The sequence below is a fragment of the Hemitrygon akajei genome, chromosome 6, assembly GCF_048418815.1.
Source record: "Hemitrygon akajei chromosome 6, sHemAka1.3, whole genome shotgun sequence".
NCBI classification, from domain to species: Eukaryota; Metazoa; Chordata; class Chondrichthyes; order Myliobatiformes; family Dasyatidae; genus Hemitrygon; species Hemitrygon akajei.
In genome coordinates, this window is record NC_133129.1 from 7,078,340 (window position 1) to 7,098,947 (window position 20,608).

At 43.0% G+C, this 20,608-nt stretch overlaps 1 protein-coding gene across 7 annotated transcripts in view; it reads left to right on the plus strand.

The window, feature by feature from the left end:
* LOC140728834 (nipped-B-like protein) overlaps positions 1–20,608 on the plus strand; it is a 499,555-nt gene that overhangs the window by 403,615 nt on the left and 75,332 nt on the right. For all 7 annotated transcript variants that reach the window (XM_073047823.1, XM_073047821.1, XM_073047826.1 and 4 more), the window contains 2 exons: positions 11,346–11,500; positions 14,922–15,012. In XM_073047823.1, the coding sequence (XP_072903924.1) occupies positions 11,346–11,500; positions 14,922–15,012 (246 nt within the window). The remainder of the gene's footprint in view (positions 1–11,345; positions 11,501–14,921; positions 15,013–20,608) is intronic.

Genomic DNA, 20,608 nt, shown 5'->3' on the forward strand with positions numbered 1-20,608 from the left:
TGAGTTCCTCCAGCGTTTTGTGTTTTTTGGAGTCTGTTATTAATGATAAGGTTTTGAGGTACTTGGAGACTAGTGACAAAAAGAAAGTTAAAGTCAGCATGGTTTCTGTAAAGAAAATCTTGCCTGACAAATCCATAAGACCATAAGATATAGGAGCAGAAGTAGGTCATTTGGCCCATTGAGTCTGCTGCACCATTCAGTCATGGCTGATCCAATTCTTCCAGTCATCCCAACTCCCCTGCCTTCTCCCCATACCTTTTCATGCCCTGGCTAATCAAGAACTTATCTATCTCTGCCTTAAATGCACCCAGTGACGTAGCCTCCACAGCCACTCGTGGCAACAGATTCCACAGATTTACCACCCTCTGACTAAAGTAATTTCTCCGCATCTCTGTTCTAACTGGACGTCCTTCAATCCTGAAGTTGTGCCCTCTTGTCTAGACTCCCCTACCATGGGAAATAACTTTGCCATCTGTTCAGGCCTTTTAATATTCGGAATGTTTCCAGCAGATCCCCCCTCATTCTCCTGAACACCAGGGAATACAGCCCAAGAGCTGCCAGATGTTCCTAATACAGTAACCTTTTCATTCCTGTAATCATCCCAGTGAATCTTCTCTGAACCCTCTCCAATGTCAGTATATCCTTTCTAAAATAAGGAGCCCAAAACTGCACACAATATTCCAAGTGAGGTCTCACGAGTGACAGACAGACAGACATACTTTATTGATCCCGAGGGAAACTGGGTTTCATTATAGTCGCACCAACCAAGAATAGTGTAGAAATATAACAATATAAAACAATAAATATTTAAATAATAATAAGTAAATTATTCCAAGTGGAAATAAGTCCAGGACCAGCCTATTGGCTCAGGGTGTCTGACACTCTGAGGGAGGAGTTGTTAAGTTTGATGGCCACAGGCATGAATGACTTCCCATGACGCTTAGTGTTGCATCTCAGTGGAATGAGTCTCTGGCTGAATGTAATCCTGTGCCTAACCAGTACATTACGGAGTGAATGGGAGACATTGTCCAAGATGGCATGCAACTTGGACAGCATCCTCTGTCCAAGTGTCTTATAGAGCTTCAACAGAACATCCCTGCTCTTATATTCTATACCTCTAGAACTGAGTGCCAACATTGCATTTGCCTTCTTCACCACCGACTCAACCTGGTGGTTAACCTTTGCTCCACCCATGCTAATAACTTCCCTGTAATTTCATGGGCTCTTATCTTGCTATCATGTGCGGCATCTTATCAAAGGCCTTCTGAAAATCCAAGTACACCACATCTACCACAACTCCTTTGTCTACCCTGCTTGTAATTTCCTCAAAAAATTGCAGTAGGTTTGTCTGGCAGGATCTTCCTTTCAGGAAACCATGCTGGCTTTGGCCTACCTTGTCATGTAGGTACGCTGTAATCTCATCTGTAACAATCGACTCCAACCACTGATGTCAGGCTAACAGGTCTATAGTTACCTTTCTGCTGCTTCCTACCCTTCTTAAATAGTGGAGTAACATTTGCAATTTTCCAGTCATCCGGTACAATGACAGAATCTATTGATTCTTGAAAGATCATCATTAACGCCTTCACCATATCTCCAGCTACTTCCTTTAGAACCTGAGGGTGCATTCCATTAGGTCCAGGAGATTTATCCACCCTCAGACCATTAAGCTTCCTGATCACCTTCTCAGTCGTAATTTTCTCTGCACATACTTCACTTCCCTGACACTCTTGAATGTCTGGTATACTACAGATGTCTTCCACTGTGAATACTGATGCAAAATGCGCATTCAGTTCCTCTGCCATCTCTGCATCGTTCATTACAATATCTCCAGCGTCATTCTGTATCGGTCCTATATCTACCCTGGACAGTCTATGACCCTTTATATACTTATAAAGGGGCTGCTTAACAATATAAGATCTATGGTGTTACAGGAAAGATGTGGCACGTATAGTGGGATGGCTGACAGGCAGGAGGCAAGGAGTGGGAATAAAAGGGGCCTTTTCTGGTTGGCTGCCAGTGACTAGTGATGTTCCTCAGAGATTAGTATTGGGACTGCCTCTTTTCACATTGTTTGTCAATGATTTAGGTAATGGAATTGATGGCTTTGTGGCAAAGTTTGCGGATGCTCAGAAGATCGATGGAGGGGTAGGTAGTCCTGAGGAAGCAATGTGTTAGCAGCAGGACCTAGACAAATTTGGAAGAATGGACAAAAAAGTGATAGATGGAATAGTGTTGGGGAATGTATGATAATGCAGTTTGGTAAAAGTAACAGTAGTATTAACTATTATCTAAAAGGGGAGAAGGATCTAGCATCACAGGTGCAGAGGGACTTAGGAGTCCTCATGCAAGACTCCCAGAAGATTGAGTCTTTGGTAAAGAAGGCAAATGTAATGTTGGGATTTATTTCAAGGAGAATAGAATATAAAAGCAAGGAGATGAGCCTTTATAAGACACTAGTCAGGCTGCACTTAGTGTATTGTCTACCGTTTTGGGCCCCATATCTCAGAAAGTATGTGGTGTCATTGGAGAGAATCCAGCAGAGGTTCACAAGGATGAAGTAGTTAACAAGAGGAGCATTTGGCAGCTTTAGGCCTGTACTCGCTGGAATTTAGAAGGATGCGGCGGGGGGGGGGGGGGGGGGTTCTCATTGAAACCTACTGAAAGTTGAAAGAACTAGAAGGGGCAGCCTTAAAAATTGAGGGGTGAGGTAAGGGGGAAGTTTTTTAACCAGAGAGTAGTAAATCTGTGGAATGCTCCGCCACAGGCTGCAGTGAAGACCAAGTCCATACATATATTTAAGGCAGAAGTTGATCTTTTACTGGTTGGTAAGGTCATCAAAGGATATGGCAAGAAGGCAGGTGTGGGATCTGGGATCAGCCATGATGAAATGGCAGAGCAGATTCGATAAATGAAAGGCCTCATTCTGCCCCTATGTTTTATTGTCTTATAACTTCTGAGGTCCTGACTAATCAATAACCTATCAATCTCTTCTTTGAATATACCAAATGACTTGGCCTGCACAGCCATTTGTGGAAATGAATTCCAGATTCACCAACCTTTCACTAAAGGAATTCCTTCTCATCTCTGTTCTGAATGGGTGACCCTCTATTGTGAGACTCTGCCCTTTGGTTTTAGTCTCCCTCACTATAGGAAGCATCCTCACCACATCCACTCTTATCAGGCCTTTCAATATTCAGTCGGTATCAATGAGATATCCTATGTTCCCCAAACGAGTTGCATGTAGACTAGTCAGGATGGCAGGTTTCCTAATCTGAATGTCAGGGGTGGACCAGATAAACTTTTACAACAATATGTTAGTTTTATTTTTACCTCTACTGTAAGCAATTTTAATTGCACATTTATTTAATTGTTTAAATTTAACTTTCCCAGCTGCCATGGTGGGATATGAAATTGGGTCTCTAGATTACTGGTTCTGGGCAGAGGATACAGATTCAGCAACTTGACTGCTATGTTGTGTATCTTTATGAGGATTCCAGTAGAAGCATTCTGGTTGGTGATAAATATAGGGACAGATGTGGCCTTTGCTGGGGCTTTCTGCTCCATTTCCAACTCTCCCGAACTAGACTTGCATGTGAACTACAGAAGAAGTCTTTTGGCTTATTCTAGTTCTACAGTTGTCTTAGTTACTCATATTTCCTAATGACATAAAATAAAGTACTTGAGCCAGCCTTCCCTTTTCTATCCCAATAACATTTCTCTGAACTTCTGCGTAATGACTGGTTGGTATGGACCAGATGGGCCAAAGGGCATATTTCTGTGCTGTAGTGTTGTATGCCTAATATGCAGTGGCATGCAAAGGCTTGGGCATCCCTGGTCAAAATTTTTGTTACTGTGAATAGTTAAGTGAGTAGAAGATTAACTTTTTTTACCGATCGGGGAAAAGAGGCTAGACTGCGCAGGTGGTTTAAAAAGAAGAGGAATTTGTTACGGGTCTTTTTAAATCAAAGCAAGAGGCTGAGAGTGAAGGACTGAAGACACCTCGGAGAGAAGCCTTTTTTTTTACTGATCGGGGAAAAAAGTCTAGACTGCGCAGGTCCATGACGTAGCACGCCAAAGGTTTGAAAAAAGACTGCCATATACGGCGGCCATCGTCGAAGTTGGAATGAGTCAGAGTGGGATGACTTTGGCTCAACAGGCAGAGGCGAGGGTAGGTTCTGGTAAGTTTTGTTTTTGTTCGTTTAGAGTAGAGAGAATGCCAGGCAGGATGTTGGAATGCTCCTCTTACAGGATGTGGGAAGTCAGGGAGACCTCTGGTGTCCCTGACAACAACAGCTGCAAGAAGCTGCATCCAGCTGCAGGTCCTAACAAACCACATTAGGGAACTGGAGCAGAGCTGAATGGCCTCTGGCCATTCGGGAGAATGAGAAGTTTATAGATAGTAGTTTCAGGGAGGTAGTTACGCCAAAGGAGCAAGGCACAGGTAATTGGGTTACCGTCAGGTGTAAGAAGGGGAAAGGGCAGGCAGAGCTCCCCTGTGGCCATTCCCCTCAACAACAAGTATACCGATTTGGATACTGTTGGGGGCGATGACTTACCTGGGGCAAGCTGTGGCAGCCGGATCTCTGGCACTGAGTCTGGTTCTGCAGTGCAGAAGGGAGGGAAAAGAAGAAGAGAGCGGTTGTGATAGGAGACTCGATAGAGGTACAGACAGGAGGTTCTGTGGTCATGACAGAGACCCCCGGATGGTTTGTTGCCTCCCAGTTGTCAGGGTCAGGGATGTCTTTGATCGCGTGCACAGCATTCTGAAATGGGAGGGTGAGCAGCCAGATGTCATGGTACACATTGGTGCCAATGACGTAGGAAGAAAGAGTGAGGAGGTCCTGAAGAGTGAGTATAGAGAGCTTGGTAGGAAGTTAAAAAGCAGGACCTTGAGAGTGGTAATCTCAGGATTGCTACCTGTGCCACGTGCCAGTGAAGGTAAAAATAGGATGCTCTGGAGGATGAACACATGGCTGAGGAACTAGTGTAGAGGGCAGGGTTTCAGATTTCAGGATCATTGGGACCTCTTCGGGGGCAGGTGGGACCTCTACAAGAGAGACAGGTTACACCTGAACTACAGAGGGACCAATATCCTTGTGGGGACGTTTGTTAGTGCTATTGGGGTGGGGGGGGGGTTAAATTAGATTTGCAGGGGAATGGGAACCAGAGTGCCAGAGTAGATAGTGGAGCGGGGGTGAAAATAAATGATGTTAAAGGTTCATGCAAAGTCACAAATAGAAGGGTTGTGTGTGGTGGTGGTAATAATCTTCTGAGGTGTGTCTATTTCAATGCGAGGAGTATTGTGGGAAAGGCTGACGAGCTGAGGGCGTGGATTGACATGTGGAATTATGACATTGTAGCCATTAGTGAAACTTGGCTAAAGGAGGGACAGGACTGGCAGCTTAATGTTCCAGGGTTCCGATGTTTCAGACATGATAGCGGCAGAGGGATGAAGTGTTGGGGGTGGCATTGCTAGTCGGAAAATGTTACAGCAGTGCTCAGGCAGGACAGACTAGAGGGCTTGTCTACTGAGGCCATATGGGTGGAGCAGAGAAACAGGAAAGGTATGACCACATTAATGGGGCTGTATTATAGACCACCCAATACTCAGCGAGAACTGAAGGAGCAAATCTGCAGCGAGAGCAGACAACTGCAGGAAACAAAGTTGTGATAGTAAGGGATTTTAATTTTCCGCATATTGATTGGCACTCCCATACTGTTAAAGGTCTGGAAGGAGAAATTTTGAGCGTGCAGAGTTTGTATGTTCTGGTCAGGATTAAAGACAAAGTGAATAAGAATAAGGAATCTTGGTTCTCTAGGGATATTGGAACTCTGATAAAGAAGACGAGAAAGATGTATGACATGTATAGGAAACAGAGCAAATTAGGTACTTGAATATAAAAAGTGCAAAAAAAAAACTTAAGAAAGAAATCAGGAGGGCTAAAAGAAGATGTGAGGCAGCTTTGGCAGTCAAGGTGAAGGATAATCGAAAGAGCTTCTTACAGGTATATTAAGAGCAAAAGGATAGTAAGGGATAAAATTGGTCCTCTTGAAGATCAGAGTGGTTGGTTATGTATGGAACCAAAAGAAGTGGGGCAGATCTTAAATGGGTTTTTTGCATCTGTATTTACTAAGGAAACTGGCATGAAGTCAATGGAAATAAGGCAAACAAGTAATGAGGTCATGGAACCTATACAGATTGAAGAGGAGGAGGTACTTGCTATCTTGAGGCAAATGAGAGTAGATAAATCCCCAGGACCTGACAGGGTATTCCCTCAGACCTTGAAGGAGACTAGTGTTGAAATTGCAGGGGCCCTGGCAGATACTATTTAAAATGTCGGTATCTATGGGTGAAGTGCCGGAGGATTGGAGGATAGCTCATGTTGTTCCGTTGTTTAAAAAAGGCTCTAAAAGTAATCTGGGAAATTATAGGCCTGTAAGTTTGACGTCGGTAGTAAGTAAATTATTGGAAGGCGTACTAAGAGATAGGATCTACAAGTATTTAGATAGAGAGGAACTTATTAGGGAGAGTCAACACGGCAAAAGTTTGGGCATCCCAAGAGATTTCAGCTCTTGGATAACTTCTACCATGGTCTCAGACGTTAATTAGCTTGTTAGGGCTATGGCTTGTTCACAGTCATCATTAGGAAAGGCCAGGTGATGCGAATTTCAAAGCTTTATAAATTCCCTGACTTGTCAAACCTTGTCCCAACAATCATCAGCCGAGGGCTCCTCTAAGCAGCTGCCTAGCACTCTGAAAATTAAAATAAATGATGCCCACAAAGCAGGAGAAGGTTATAAGAAGATAGCAAAGCGTTTACAGGTAGCCATTTCCTCAGTTCATAATGTAATTAAGAAATGGCAGTTAACAGGAATGGTGTAGGTCAAGTTGAGGTCTGGAGGACCAAGAAAACTTTCCGAGAGAACGGCTCGTAGGATTGCTAGAAAGGCAAATCAACCCCCCCCCATTTGACTGCTAAAGACCTTCAGGAAGATTTGGCAGACTCTGGAATGGTGGTGTACTGTTCTACTGTGCAGCGACACCTGCACAAATATGACCTTCATGGAAGAGTCATTAGAAGAAAACCTCTCCTGCATCCTCACCACAAAATTCAACATCAGAAGTTTGTAAAGGAACATCTAAACAAGCCTGATGCATTTTGTAAACAAGTCCAGTGGACTGATGAAGTTAAAATAAAACTTTTTGGCTGCAATGAGCAAAACTATGTTTGGAGAAAAAACGGTGCAGAATTTCATGAAAAGAACACCTCTCCAACTGTTAAGCACGGGGGTGGATTGATCATGCTTTGGGCTTGTGTTGCAGCCAGTGGCATGGGGAACATTTCACTGGTAGAGGGAAGAATGAATTCAATTCAGTTCCAGCAAATTCTGGAAGCAAACATCACACTGTCTGTAAAAAAGCTTAAGATGAAAGGAGGGTGGTTTCTACAACAGGATAATGATCCTAAATACACCTTAAAATCCACAATGGACTACCTCAAGAGGCACAAGTTGAAGGTTTTGCCATGGCCCTCAGAGTCCCCTGACCTAAACATCATCAAAAATCTGTGTATAGACCTCAAAAGAGCAGTGCATGGAAGACGGCCCAAGAAGCTCACAGAACTGGAAGCCTTGTGCAAGGAAGAATGTGCGAAAATCTCCCAAACAAGAATTGAAAGACTCTTAGCTGGCTACAGAAAACTACTTGCCAAAGGGGGTGTTACTAAGTACTGCAAACACGAGGAAATCTGCAAATGCTGGAAATTCAAACAACACACACAAAATGCTGGTGGAACACAGCAGGCCAGGCAGCATCTATAGGGAGAAGCACTGTCAACGTTTCGGGCCGAGACCCTTCGTCAGGACTAACTGAAGGAAGAGATACAAAGAGATTTGAAAGTAGTGGGGGGAGGGGGAAATGCGAAATGATAGGAGAAGACCAGAGGGGGTGGGATGAAGCTAAGAGCTGGAAAGGTGATTGGCAAAAGTGATACAGAGCTTTTGATGAAAAGGATCATGGGACGGGAGGCCTCGGGAGAAAGGGGGAGGGTGGAGCACCAGAGGGAGATGGAGAACAGGCAGGGTGATGGGCCGAGAGAGAGAAAAAAAAACCAAACAACTAAATATGTCAGGGATGGGGTAAGAAGGGGAGGAGGGGCATTAACAGAAGTTAGAGAAGTCAATGTTCATGCCATCAGGTTGAAGGCTACCCAGCCGGTATATAACGTGTTGTTCCTCTAACCTGAGTGTGGATTCATCTTGACAGTAGAGGAGGCCATGGATAGACATATCGGAATGGGATGTGGAATTAAAATGTGTGGCCACTGGGAGATCCTGCTTTCTCTGGCGGACCGAGCGTAGGTGTTCAGCGAAACAGTCTCCCAGTCTGCGTCGGGTCTCTCCAATATATAAAAGGCCACACCGGGAGTACCGGATGCAGTATACCACACCAGCTGACTCACAGGTGAAGTGTTACCTCACCTGGAAGGACTGTCTGGGGCCCTGAATGGTAGTGAGTTAATGCCCCTCCTCCCCTTCTTACCCCATCCCTGACATATTTAGTTGTTTGGGTTTTTTTCTGTCTCTCTGCCCATCACCCTGCCTGTTCTCCATCTCCCTCTGGTGCTTCCCCCCTCCCCCTTTCTTTCTCCCGAGGCCTCCCGTCCCATGATCCTTTCCCTTCTCCAGCATTGTATCGCTTTCGCCAATCACCTTTCCAGCTCTTAGCTTCATCCCACCCCCTCCGGTCTTCTCCTATCATTTCGCATTTCCCCCTCCCCCCACTACTTTCAAATCTCTTAGTATCTCTCCTTTCAGTTAGTCCTGACAAAGGGTCTCGGCCCAAAACGTCGACAGTGCTTCTCCTTATAGATGCTGCCTGGCCTGCTGTGTTCCACCAGCATTTTGTGTGTGTTGTTACTAAGTATTGACCATGCAGGGTGCCCAAACTTTTGCTTCAGGCCCTTTTCCTTTTTTGTTACTTTGAAACTGTAAAAGATAGAAATAAAAAAGTAATCTTGCTTAAAATATTAAAGAAATGTGTCATTTTTAACTTTGTCTTTTGGAAATCAGGTCATCTTTTACTCACTTCGCTATTCACAGTAACAGAAATTTTGACCGGGGTGCCCAAACTTTTGCATACCATTGTATATGGAATTTAGTAAGGAATTTGACAAGGTCCCTTATGGGAAGCACGTGGATGCATGTGATCCTCGCTGACTTGACAATTTGTATTCAGAATTGGACTTACCCATAGAAGACAGAAGTGGTCAATGGGGCTTATTCTGGCTGGAGGTCTGTAACTAGCAGTGTTCATACAGATCCATACTGGGACCTATGCGATTTGTGGCAAAACTGGTGTTGTGGATAGTGTAGGAAACTGGCAAAGGATATAGTGGGATGTGGGTTAGTTGTAGATCAGAGTGGAGAAATGACAGAGTTCAATATGGCCAAATGTGGGGTGTTGAACTTTCGAAGATCAAGTATAAATGGATAGTACACTCTTAAATGGCAAGACGAAGTCCAAGTCCTTATCTTCCTGAAAGTGACTGCTCAGTGACTGGATGCTGAAGAAGGCATATAGCATGCTTGCCTTTATTAGTCGAGGCACTGAGTTCGAGTCAGAAAGTTATATTCAACTTCGTAGAACTCTAATTAAGCCAAATCTGGAATATTGCATTCATTTATGGTTGTCCATTATAGGAGTGATGTGGAGGCTTTGCAGGGCCTGCATGAGGGGTTTTCCAGGATGCTGCCTAGTTTAGAGAGCATGTGCCGTGAGAAGATGAGTAAATTTGGATTGTTTGCTCTGGATGGCAGAATCTCAAGGGAGACCTGGGAAGGCTAAGATTACGAGGGGTATAGATAGAGCTATAGAGTATTCTGGCCTATCTAGTCCACGCTGAACTGTTACTCTGCCTAGTCCCATACCCCTTCATACTCCTCCCATCCATATACTTATCCAAACCTCTTAAAAGTTGCAATTGAATCTGCATGCAGCACTTCCACTGGAAGCTCATTCCACACTCACACCATCCTCTGAATGAAGAAGTTCCCACCCTCAGATTCCTTTTAAATATTTCATGATAATAATTCTGACCCAACCTCAATTCTTTATTCTAACTATACCCTCTCATAATTTTGTGTACCTTTTATCAAATCTCCCCTCATTCTCCTACACTCCATGGAATAAAGACCTAACCTATTATTCAGTCTTTCCCTATAACTTGGGTCCTCAAATCTTGGCAATATACGTATATATTTTCTCTGCAGTCTTTGAATCTTATTGATATCTTTCCTATTGGCAAGTGACCAAAAATGCGCACAATACTGCAAATGTGATGTTTTAAACAAGTGTGCAGGGAACGGAGAAATACGAGCATTGTGTACGCAGATGGGATTAGTTTAGTTAAGCATTGAATGAGTAGTTTAATCAGTTTGAACAACTTGGTGGTCCAAAAGGCCTTTTCCAGTGCTTTACTTCTGTATTCTATGTAATGGTTGCAATTAACTCAGCTTTAATTTCCAGATCTAAGTGTGGAATTGTCTTAAAAAAGTTCTTTCCCACCACTCAGATCTTTTGAGATTCTCTGAGGTACATCAACCTAGTTTTCCTTTTTGTAATTTGTGAGTGATCACACATAGAGTAAACCAGACAGTGGTGACCATATTTAAAGAAGGGTGTTAATGCAATGAAAGCTGAGTGTGCTTAAGATGGAGATCAATAGGCTTTTGGTTATTACTGAAATCAGAGGACATGGGTGTAGTTGCAGAAAGCCGTGCTGAGATAGGAGATAACCACAATCTTATTGAATGACAGCATAGGCACGATGGGCTGAAAGGTTTGCTGTTGTTTCATCTCTTATGTTCTTAAGAAAACCTCTGTGGAGTTAAGAACTCATGAGAATAAAGCTATGTAAAATATTTTGTGTGCCTTCTCTTGAGTATACTAGTTGGAATATATAGTATGGGAACCCCATTTGAAATCTGTCTCCCTCTGGAAACTGAGAGATGTCATCACATTTATCCTCACTTACCCTCATGAAAAGTGGCCTTTATGTGCATTTGGTGAAAGTTCTTGTGTATAGGTTGGAAGGACATTGTATCTGTTAGGAGATAAAAGCCATAAGAAAGCAGAATATTTGCATACTGTTATTCCACTGGGGAAAAATTTACTCTTTCTATTCAAGCAAGCCACATGGCGCCTGCAAAGGAAATCTCAAATTGTACCCTCCTTTGTGACTTTGTGATCTTAGTGGATTTATGCTAGAAACTGGTGAGGTTCTGTATACATTGTTATTACAGAAAATGTAATAAACTATTTTTTTTTACTAATGTGGCAGGTGCTCTAACTAAGTTGAAGGCACAACATCAGGAAGATTCCAACAGCACCACTCTGGTTGGCAATAAACCTGCTCTCCTTCGTTCCCTTTTTACTGTTGGTGCACTGTGCCGTCATTTTGACTTTGATCAGGAGGAGTTTAAAGGCAACACTAAGGTAATTGAATTGACTTTATTACTTACATCCCTCATATACATGAGTAAAAATCTTTACATCTCCATCTAAATGTGCAATGTGCAATTTATAGTAATTTGTAATTAATAGTATGTACAACAGGATAGTCAATATAAAATAGAAATACAGTTGTCAGCATGAGTTAAAACAGTCTGATGGCCTGGTGGAAGAAGGTGCCCCAGAGTCTGTTGGTCCTGGCTTTTGTCCTGCGGTATTGTGTGCAGTTTTGGTCACTGAATTACAGGAAGGATATTAGTAAGGTTGAAAGAGTGCAGAGAAGGTTTACAAGGATGTTGCCGGTACTTGAGAAACTGAGTTACAGACAAAGGTTGAATAGGTTAGGACTTTATTCCCTAGAGCGTAGAATGAGGGGAGACTTGATAGAGGTATATAAAATTATGATGGGTATAGATCAGTGGTTCCCAACCTTTTTTTGGCCATGCCCCACCTAATCACCTCTAAAATCCTGATGCCCCCTGTGGTGATATATAATTCTTATTATTCAAAAAGTGAACTATTCACCTGGAGGAAGCCTAAAAGACCATTAACTTGGTTTAAACAAGCTTCCAAAGAACATGGCATTCATGAAAGAGAAAAATAAAAGAACCAAAGGACTGTTAAAGTTCTGAGGAAGAAATTACTAAGAAATTGTAAAAAAAAGAACATTAAGTGATATTAAAATAATAATGATAATAATAAATAAATAAAACAATGCCGATTCGTTTCTACAGCATACAAAGACAGATACACCGTTTAAAAGAGATGACGCAATGTACACACCTTCACACCACCAAGAACCGAAAGCTACTGCAAAAAGCAGCATTGGCGCGACCTCGTACGAGTTTCTTACGCGTTTGGACTTGTTCATTCATTCCTTCCTACATCAGTCAATTCATTAATTTAATTATGAAAGCCATTTGATGGTTGTAATGATGGTGATACACTATATATACAGTACATACACAATTACACATGTACATACACACAAGTATTTTTATGTATGCATACTGTATATACACATATGTATTAACACACACACACTCATACTCACACAGACTTACTAGAAAAAATTCACTGTTAGTAACTCATTCTCGAATTGCCCCCCTTAAAAATCAAATTACGCCCCACGTTGGGAACCACTGGTATAGATAGAGTGAATGCAAGCAGGCTTTTTCCACTGAGGCTAGGAGGGGAAAAAACTAGAGGACATGGGTTAAGGGTGAAGGGGGGGGAAGTTTAAAGGGAACATTGGGAAGGGGGGGCTTCTTCACACTGAGAGTGGTGGGAGTGTGAAATGAGCTGCCAGATGAAGTGGTGAATGTGGGCTCACTTTTAACATTTAAGAAAAACTTGGACAGGTATATGGATGAGAGGGGTTTGGAGGGATATGGCCCAGGTGCAGGTCAGTGGGACTAGGCAGAAAAATGGTTTGGCACAGCCAAGAAGGGCCAAATGGCCTCTTTCTGTGCTGTAGTGTTCTATGGTTCTATTGTTTCCCAGATGGTAGCAGCTGGAACAGTTTGTGGTTGGGGGGGGCTCAACCCCATTCTGGGGATTATCTATAATTATAATAAGATTACACTTGTAACTGCTTGATGTTGATGGATAAAGGTTTGTTATGTGCTTGAAGCTGAGAAGCAGATTTCAGCTTCACGTGTTCAACAGTATTTTTCAGCAATACCTGACATTGATGCCTAAGCACCAGGATAGTGCTCTTCAAGATCCTGCATCTTGCAGAGAGCCACCACTACATTTGAATGACTTCCCAAGTGTCCCATGTAGTATTCATGTTACCTTTTTGGATGTACCTAAGCTTCAGTTCAGATACTTAGATAGTTTAATTTACTTTCGAAACAGATTAAATTTTAGTTTTATTCTTGTCACTACAGTATGTGACTCAGTCAAGACAATCAATGGTTATGGATTTCATTGGTAAATAAGTAATTGGTAAATAGTTTTTGGACTCCTTTTTCTCTTTAACGTTTCTTCACAGTATATGCAATCTGTTTTGCAATGGATTAACAACCACACTTTATTAACTCCCATCTCCCCATCCTATCAATCTGATACCTTGCTCCACCTTCCTTTCTTAATAGATTCCATTATCTGCAGCCCATTGTTGCCTTATCTATCAGCTTCTCTCACCTTCCAGGTGAGGTGACACTTCACCTGTGAGTCAACTGGATTTGGTATACTGCGTCTGGTGCTCCCAGTGTGGCCTTTTATATATTGGTGAGACCCGGCGCAGACTGGGAGACCATTTCACTGAACACCTATGCTCTGTCCGCCAGAGAAAGCAGGATCTCCCAGTGGCCACATGTTTTAATTCCACGCCCCATTCCCATTCTGATATGTCTATCCATGGCCTCTTCTACTGTCAAGATGAATCCACACTCAAGTTGGAGGAACAACATGTTATATACCAGCTGGGTAGCCTCCAACCTGATGGCATGAACATTGACTTCTCTAACTTCCATTAATGCCCCTCCTCCCCTTCTTACCCCATCCCTGATATATTTAGTTTTTTTCCCCCTCCTTTTTTTTACACTCTTTGTGCCCATCATTCTGCCTGTTCTCTATCTCCCTCTGGTGCTCCCCTCCCCCTTTCTTTCTCCCTAGGCCTCCCGTCTCATGATCCTTTACCTTCTCCAGCTCTGTATCCCTTTTGCCAATCATCTTTCCGGCTCTCAGATTCACCCTACCCCCTCCGGTCTTCTCCTATCATTTCTCATTTTCCCCTCCCCCTCCTACTTTCAAATCTCTTGCTATCTTTCCTTTCAGTTAGTCCTGATGAAGGGTTGCGGGCTAAAAGGCCCGAAACGTCGACAGTGCTTCTCCCTACAGATGCTGTCTGGCCTACTGTGTTCCACCAGCATTTTGTGTGTGTACCTTCTCTCTAGGATCTCTTCTCAAACCCCCACCCCCCCCCCCCCCCCATTCACTTGGATCCACCAATCACTTGCTAGCTTTTACTACAGCCCTTCCCCTCACCTCTTTGTATTAGCTATCTCTATCTTTCAGTCCAGATGCAGGGACTCAGCCTGAGACATTGACTGTATATTTCCCTCCATGGAGGCCTACCTGACTCGCTGAATTCTTCCAGCAGTTTGTTTTTTGCTAGTGTTATTGAAGTGTTTCAAAAACAAAGTATAGTTGTTCAGAAATGAAAAGTTTAATTGGGACTGCCTCTTGGGATCAGAATGAGGCTTATGGCTGCTGTAGTGTTAGATGCAAAGCTGAGTTAACCTTTGAACACTGGCATTTGGCATTCTGATGTACCATCCTGGTGAAAGAAAATTCTAAAGAGAGAGGTTACGTCTTGTTCAAAATATATTTTTAATGTGTTTAAATGTTGAAAGTGAGAGGATTTACACAGTGACACTTCTGTTCCCTTTACATTCAGGTGATTATAAAAGAGAAGGTGCTTGAACTTCTGCTCTACTTCACAAAACACGAAGATGAAGAAGTTCAGACCAAAGCAATCATAGGCTTGGGTAAGTGGTTGTATTGGGGTTGGACACGGTAAAGGAGGTGATTTGGAAAGTGTTCCCATCATGGAATTTGTTGCCAAATCTGTAATGAAATAAAAATTTTGCAAATAATGGAAACAAACAAAAACCAGTATTCAAAAGTACTCAAGAGTTGGGCACAGCCTGTGCGGAAAAAACAATTACCGTAGATTCCGGATTTTAAGCCGCTACTTTTTTCCCACATTTTGAACAGCTTTGAACTTTGCGGCCAATAATCCGATGCGGCTAATGCAAGGTTTTTTTCATGCCGCCTCGTAAACATTTTGCCTCGTAACAGTAGACCAATAAAATTGATGAGTAGTTCACAGAGGTCCAATGAAATTGTACGATAAATCAAGCGCACTTTCACAATTAAATTATTGTAAATCAGTCATTTGTACTCACCCTCATCAACATGGAAAACACTCGAAGCATTGTGCTACCTACCCTCTTAGTTTAAACTATATTTGTTTTCTGTACTACATCGCGGGATGCTATGACGACACACCCGGTTTCGCGGCGTCTTGTGGGAAAATGCCGTTTGCGATGAAACGGAAAGGAGGGGGGGGGAGCGGCATTACGCGAGCGGCTTTGGATCCGAGCGAACTCTGCTTTTAAGTTAAAGGTATCAATAACTTTTCCTGGTAGGCTGCAGTATATATATTTTTTACCAGTCGTTAGGAGATATTGGAATGTTGTTCAGTAAAGAAGTATACGCAACGTATATTTAAAAGTAGCCGCGTACGGGCACGGTTCGAAAAAAAGCATTTGCAATATGTATTTGTTTTTGTTACCATATGGATTTAATTAAAAGTTAAAAAAATCCTCACGTGTAATATCTTTCTGTGTAAATATCTCATATTACAACGTGGGACACCTGCGGCCGAAAATCCGGTGCGGCCTAAAATCCGGTGCGGCCTTTACATTTAAAAAAATGATTTTATTTCTAAAATTAGTGCCAGCGGCTAAAAATCAGGTGCGCTCTGTAGTCCGGAATCTACGGTAAATCTTTGGCCTTCAGTCAACATCAGCAAATTTGCTGATGATACTAAGCTGGGTGGCAGTGTGACATGTGATGAGGATGTTAGGAGAATTCAGGGTGACTTGGATAGGCTGGATGAGTGGGCAGATATTTGGCAGATGACGTTTAATGTGAATAAGTGTGAGATTATCCATTTTGGGAGTAAGAACAGGAAGTCAGATTATTATCTGAACGGTGTAGAGTTAGGTAAGGGAGAAATACAAAGAGATCTAGGAGTCCTTGTTCATCAGTCACTGAAGGTGAATGAGCAAGTGCAGCAGGCAGTGAAGAAGGCTAATGAAATGTTGGCCTTTATTACAAAGGGAATTGAGTACAAGAGCAAGGAAATCCTCTTGCATTTGTACAGAGCCCTGGTGAGACCACAACTGGAGTATTGTGTACAGTTTTGGTCTCCAGGGTTAAGGAAGGACATCCTGGCTGTAGAGGAAATGCAGCGTAGATTCACGAGGTTAATTCCTGGGATGTCTGGACTGTCTTATGCAGAGAGGTTAGAGAGACTGGGCTTGTACACGCTGGAATTAAGGAGATTGAGAGGGGATCTGATTGCAACATATAAGATTATTAAGGGATTGGACAAGATAGAGGCAGGAAATATGTTCCAGATGCTGGGAGAGTCCAGTACCAGAGGGCATGGTTTGAGAATAAGGGGTAGGTCATTTAGGACAGAGTTAAGGAAAAACTTCTTCTCTCAGAGAGTTGTGGGGGTGTGGAATGCACTGCCTCGGAAGGTAGTGGAGGCCAATTCTCTGGATGCTTTCAAGAAGGAGCTAGATAGTTATCTTATGGATAGGGGAATCAAGGGATATGGGGACAAGGCAGGAACCGGGTATTGATAGTAGATGATCAGCCATGATCTCAAAATGGCGGTGCAGGCTCGAAGGGCCGAATGGTCTACTTCTGCACCTATTGTCTAGTATTAACTCTGCTGGATTATTTGACTGGACAATTGGTGGTTAAGAATGATCAGTCATCCGGTCTTTGGAAGGAGAAATGTTTAACTGAAAACCTGAATTATAAACAGAATGCTTGGAACTATTGAGGCCAGCATAAACTGTGGAAGATCAGAGATGACATTGGAGCTCAAAGATCTTTCAACAGAAATAAAAACTGACAAAGGAGAAATATTGGAAAGAATGCTGACAAAGGAGAAATATTGGAAAGAATGAAGGGTACACCTGTGATTTGATCTTCATCTTAGTGCAAATGAAAGCAGATATCCATCTTTACTCAAACGGAGAATATTTTGTTTCTTGAATTGACAAATTGATATGCAGCTGGAATAAGAACAAATGCTGGAAATACTCTGGGTCAGGCAACATCAGTGGGAAAAGCAGCCAATGTTTCAGATTGGAGACCCTTCATCAGAACTGGGAAAGAGAGAAAAGAAACTTGTTAAACTGCAGGGTGAACATGCAAACTTTTAACAAAGTTATCTGGTTATTGATTGAATGGGAATACTTTGAGAGTGAGAGTGCAGACAAAAGAATATAGGAGAAAATGCAGAGCAGGAGGATGTGCTCAACAGGTAAGGCTGTTGGTAAGACATGAGAGAAATAAGAAGAAAAAAATAAACTGTTCAGCTGTTGTCACAGATGGACAACTGATACAGACCAAGAAATCATGTTACTTCAAGTTGTAGAGTTCCATGCTGTCCAGAAAGCTGCAATGTACCCTGATTTATCAGACTGTCACATATGATTTATTTATCACATTAACATCAAAGCATGTAATGAAATGCATTGTTTGCATTAACAACCACCACACCCAAGGATGTGCAAGTGTTGCCACCCATTCTGCCACCAATATAGCATGCCCACAGTGTTGCGTGGAACAAGCAGCAAAACAATCCCCTTTCCCACCCTTCCCATCACCTGCCCATTCACACGCCCAGGACGGGCCACTTCTGGTGACCTGAGCTCTCGTGACTCATTCAGTCTTCAACCTCCAGCTTTGCTCTCCAGACTTCACCAGTTTCAACCTTCTGGTTTGGACTTTGGACTTTGGTCTCATGTGGAGCTCTGACTCCAGTGACTCAGGTGCTTACCTGGGATTTGCCACCCATATGAACTTCCAACTTAGGACCAGTCTCCAACTTGGAAATCACTGTTACTGTGCTCTGCTCCTGCAAATGACTTCCAGGATTAATGATGAGATGCTGTTCCTCAAACTTGTGTTGGGTCTCATTGTAACACAGACCTATAGGAGTTAAAGTGATGGGCTGTCGGAAGCTCAGGATCATTGCTTCAGACTGAATGCAGGTGCTCCTCAGAGTAGTCATGCAATGTGCGCTGGATTCAGTACACTACACCGACTATAGTGCAGATTGGAGGCAGTGCAGGTAAATCACTGCTTTGCCAGGAGAGACTGTTCAGATCCTTAGGCCGGTGGCGAGAGAAGAAGCGACAGGCTCAAAGGAGGCCGGTTCTGTGTAAAGAGTCTGTTAAGGTTTCCTTTTTGTTATTTTCCACCCTCTCCTACTGTACCATCTAAATGGCTGTGGTGTGCTCTTCGTACCGGATGTTGGAGAGCTGGAAGATCATTCCCCAAAGTCTCCCGGAAACTACATCTTTGTGAAATGCATCCGGCTGCAGCTCCTTGAAGACTATGTTCGGGATCTGGAGCAGCAATTGGATGCCCTTCAGCTTGTACGGGAGAGTGAGGAGATAATTGATCTAAGTTACAGGGAAGTAGTCACCCCGAAGTTGCAGGAGATGAATAGCTGGGTGAATGTTAGGAGAAATGGAAATAGGCAGTTAGAGCAGAGCACCCCTTTAGCCATTCCCTCAAAACAAGTGTGCCACTTGGGATACCTTTGTGGAGGATGAACTCCCAAGAGAATGCCACTGCATCCGGATTACAAGCGTCGAACGTGAGTCCATGGTGCAGAAGGGAAAGAGAGACAAGAATGGAGCAGTAGTGATAGGGGACTTTAATGAGGGGAACAGTCAGGAGACTCTGGTCGTGAACGGGACACCTGGATGGTATGCCATCTTGGACAATGTCTCCCATCCACTCCATAATGTACTGGTTAGGCACAGGAGTACATTCAGCCAGAGACTCATTCCACCGAGATGCAACACTGAGCGTCGTAGGAAGTCATTCCTGCCTGTGGCCATCAAAATTTACAACTCCTCCCTTGGAGTGTCAGACACCTTGAGCCAATAGGCTGGTCCTGGACTTATTTCCACTTGGAATAATTTACTTATTATTATTTAATTATTTATGGTTTTATATTGCTATATTTCCTCATTATTCTTGGTTGGTGCGACTGTAACGAAACCCAGTTTCCCTCAGGATCAATAAAGTATGTCTGTCTGTCTGTTGCCTCCTAGGTGCCTGGATCAGGGACGTCTTAGATAGCGTCCACAGCATTTTGGAGAGAGAAAGGGGAGCAGCCACATGTCTTGGTACATATAGGTACTAATGACATAGGAAGGAAAAGTAATGCAGCCCTGAAAGGAGAATTTAGAGAGCTAGGTAGAAAGTTGAGAAGCAAGACCTCCCGGGTAGTAATTTCTGGATTGCTGCCTGTGCCACCCGCCAGTGAAGGTAGAAATAGGATGATCTGGCAGATAAATGCGTGACTGAGAAGCTGGTGCAGGGGGCAGGGCTTCAGGTTCATGGATAATTGGGATCTCTTCTGGGGGAGCTGAGTGACAGGTTGCACTTGAACCTGAGGATGACCAATATTCTTGCAGGCAGCTTTGTTAGATCTGTTGGGGAGGGTTTAAGCTAACTTGGCAGGGGGTGGGAACTGGAGTGAAGGGACCCAGGATAGGACGGATGGTAAAAAGGTAAAGATAGCGTGCAGAGCCTACTGGGGGATCAACTATACTGGATTGGGTGTTATGTAATGAACCGGAGGCGATTAGGGAGCTTAAGGTAAAAGGACCCTTGGTAACCAATGATCACAATATGATTGTGTTCAACTTGAAATTTGATAATGAGAAAGTAAAGTCTAATGTAGCAGTATTTCAGTGGAGTAAGGGAAATCACAGTGGTATGAGAGAGGAATTGGCCAAAGTAAATTGGAAGGAGCTGCTGGCAGGGATGACAGCAGAGTAACAATGGCGTGAGTTTCTGGGAAAAATGAGGAAGGTGCAGGACATGTGTATTCCAAAAGTGAAGAAATACTCAAATGGCAAAATAGTGCAACTGTGGCTGAGAAGGCAAGTCAAAGCAAAAGAAAGGGTATACAACAAAGCAAAAATTAGTGGGAAGATAGAGGATTGGGAAGTTTTTAAAACCTTACAGAGAGCAACTAAAAAAAATCCATTAGAAGTGAAAAGATGAAATATGAAAGCAAGGTAGGGAATAATATCAAAGTGGATAGTATAAGTATTTTTAAGTATGTTAAAAATAAAATAGAAATGAGTAGATATTGGACTGCTAGAAAATGAGGCAGGAGAAATAATAACGGGGGAGAAGGAGCTGGCTGATGAGCTAAATGAGTATTTTGCATCAATCTTCACTGTGGAAGGTACTAGCAGTATGCCTGATGTTATAGTGTGTGAAGGAAGAGAAGTGGGTGCTGTTACT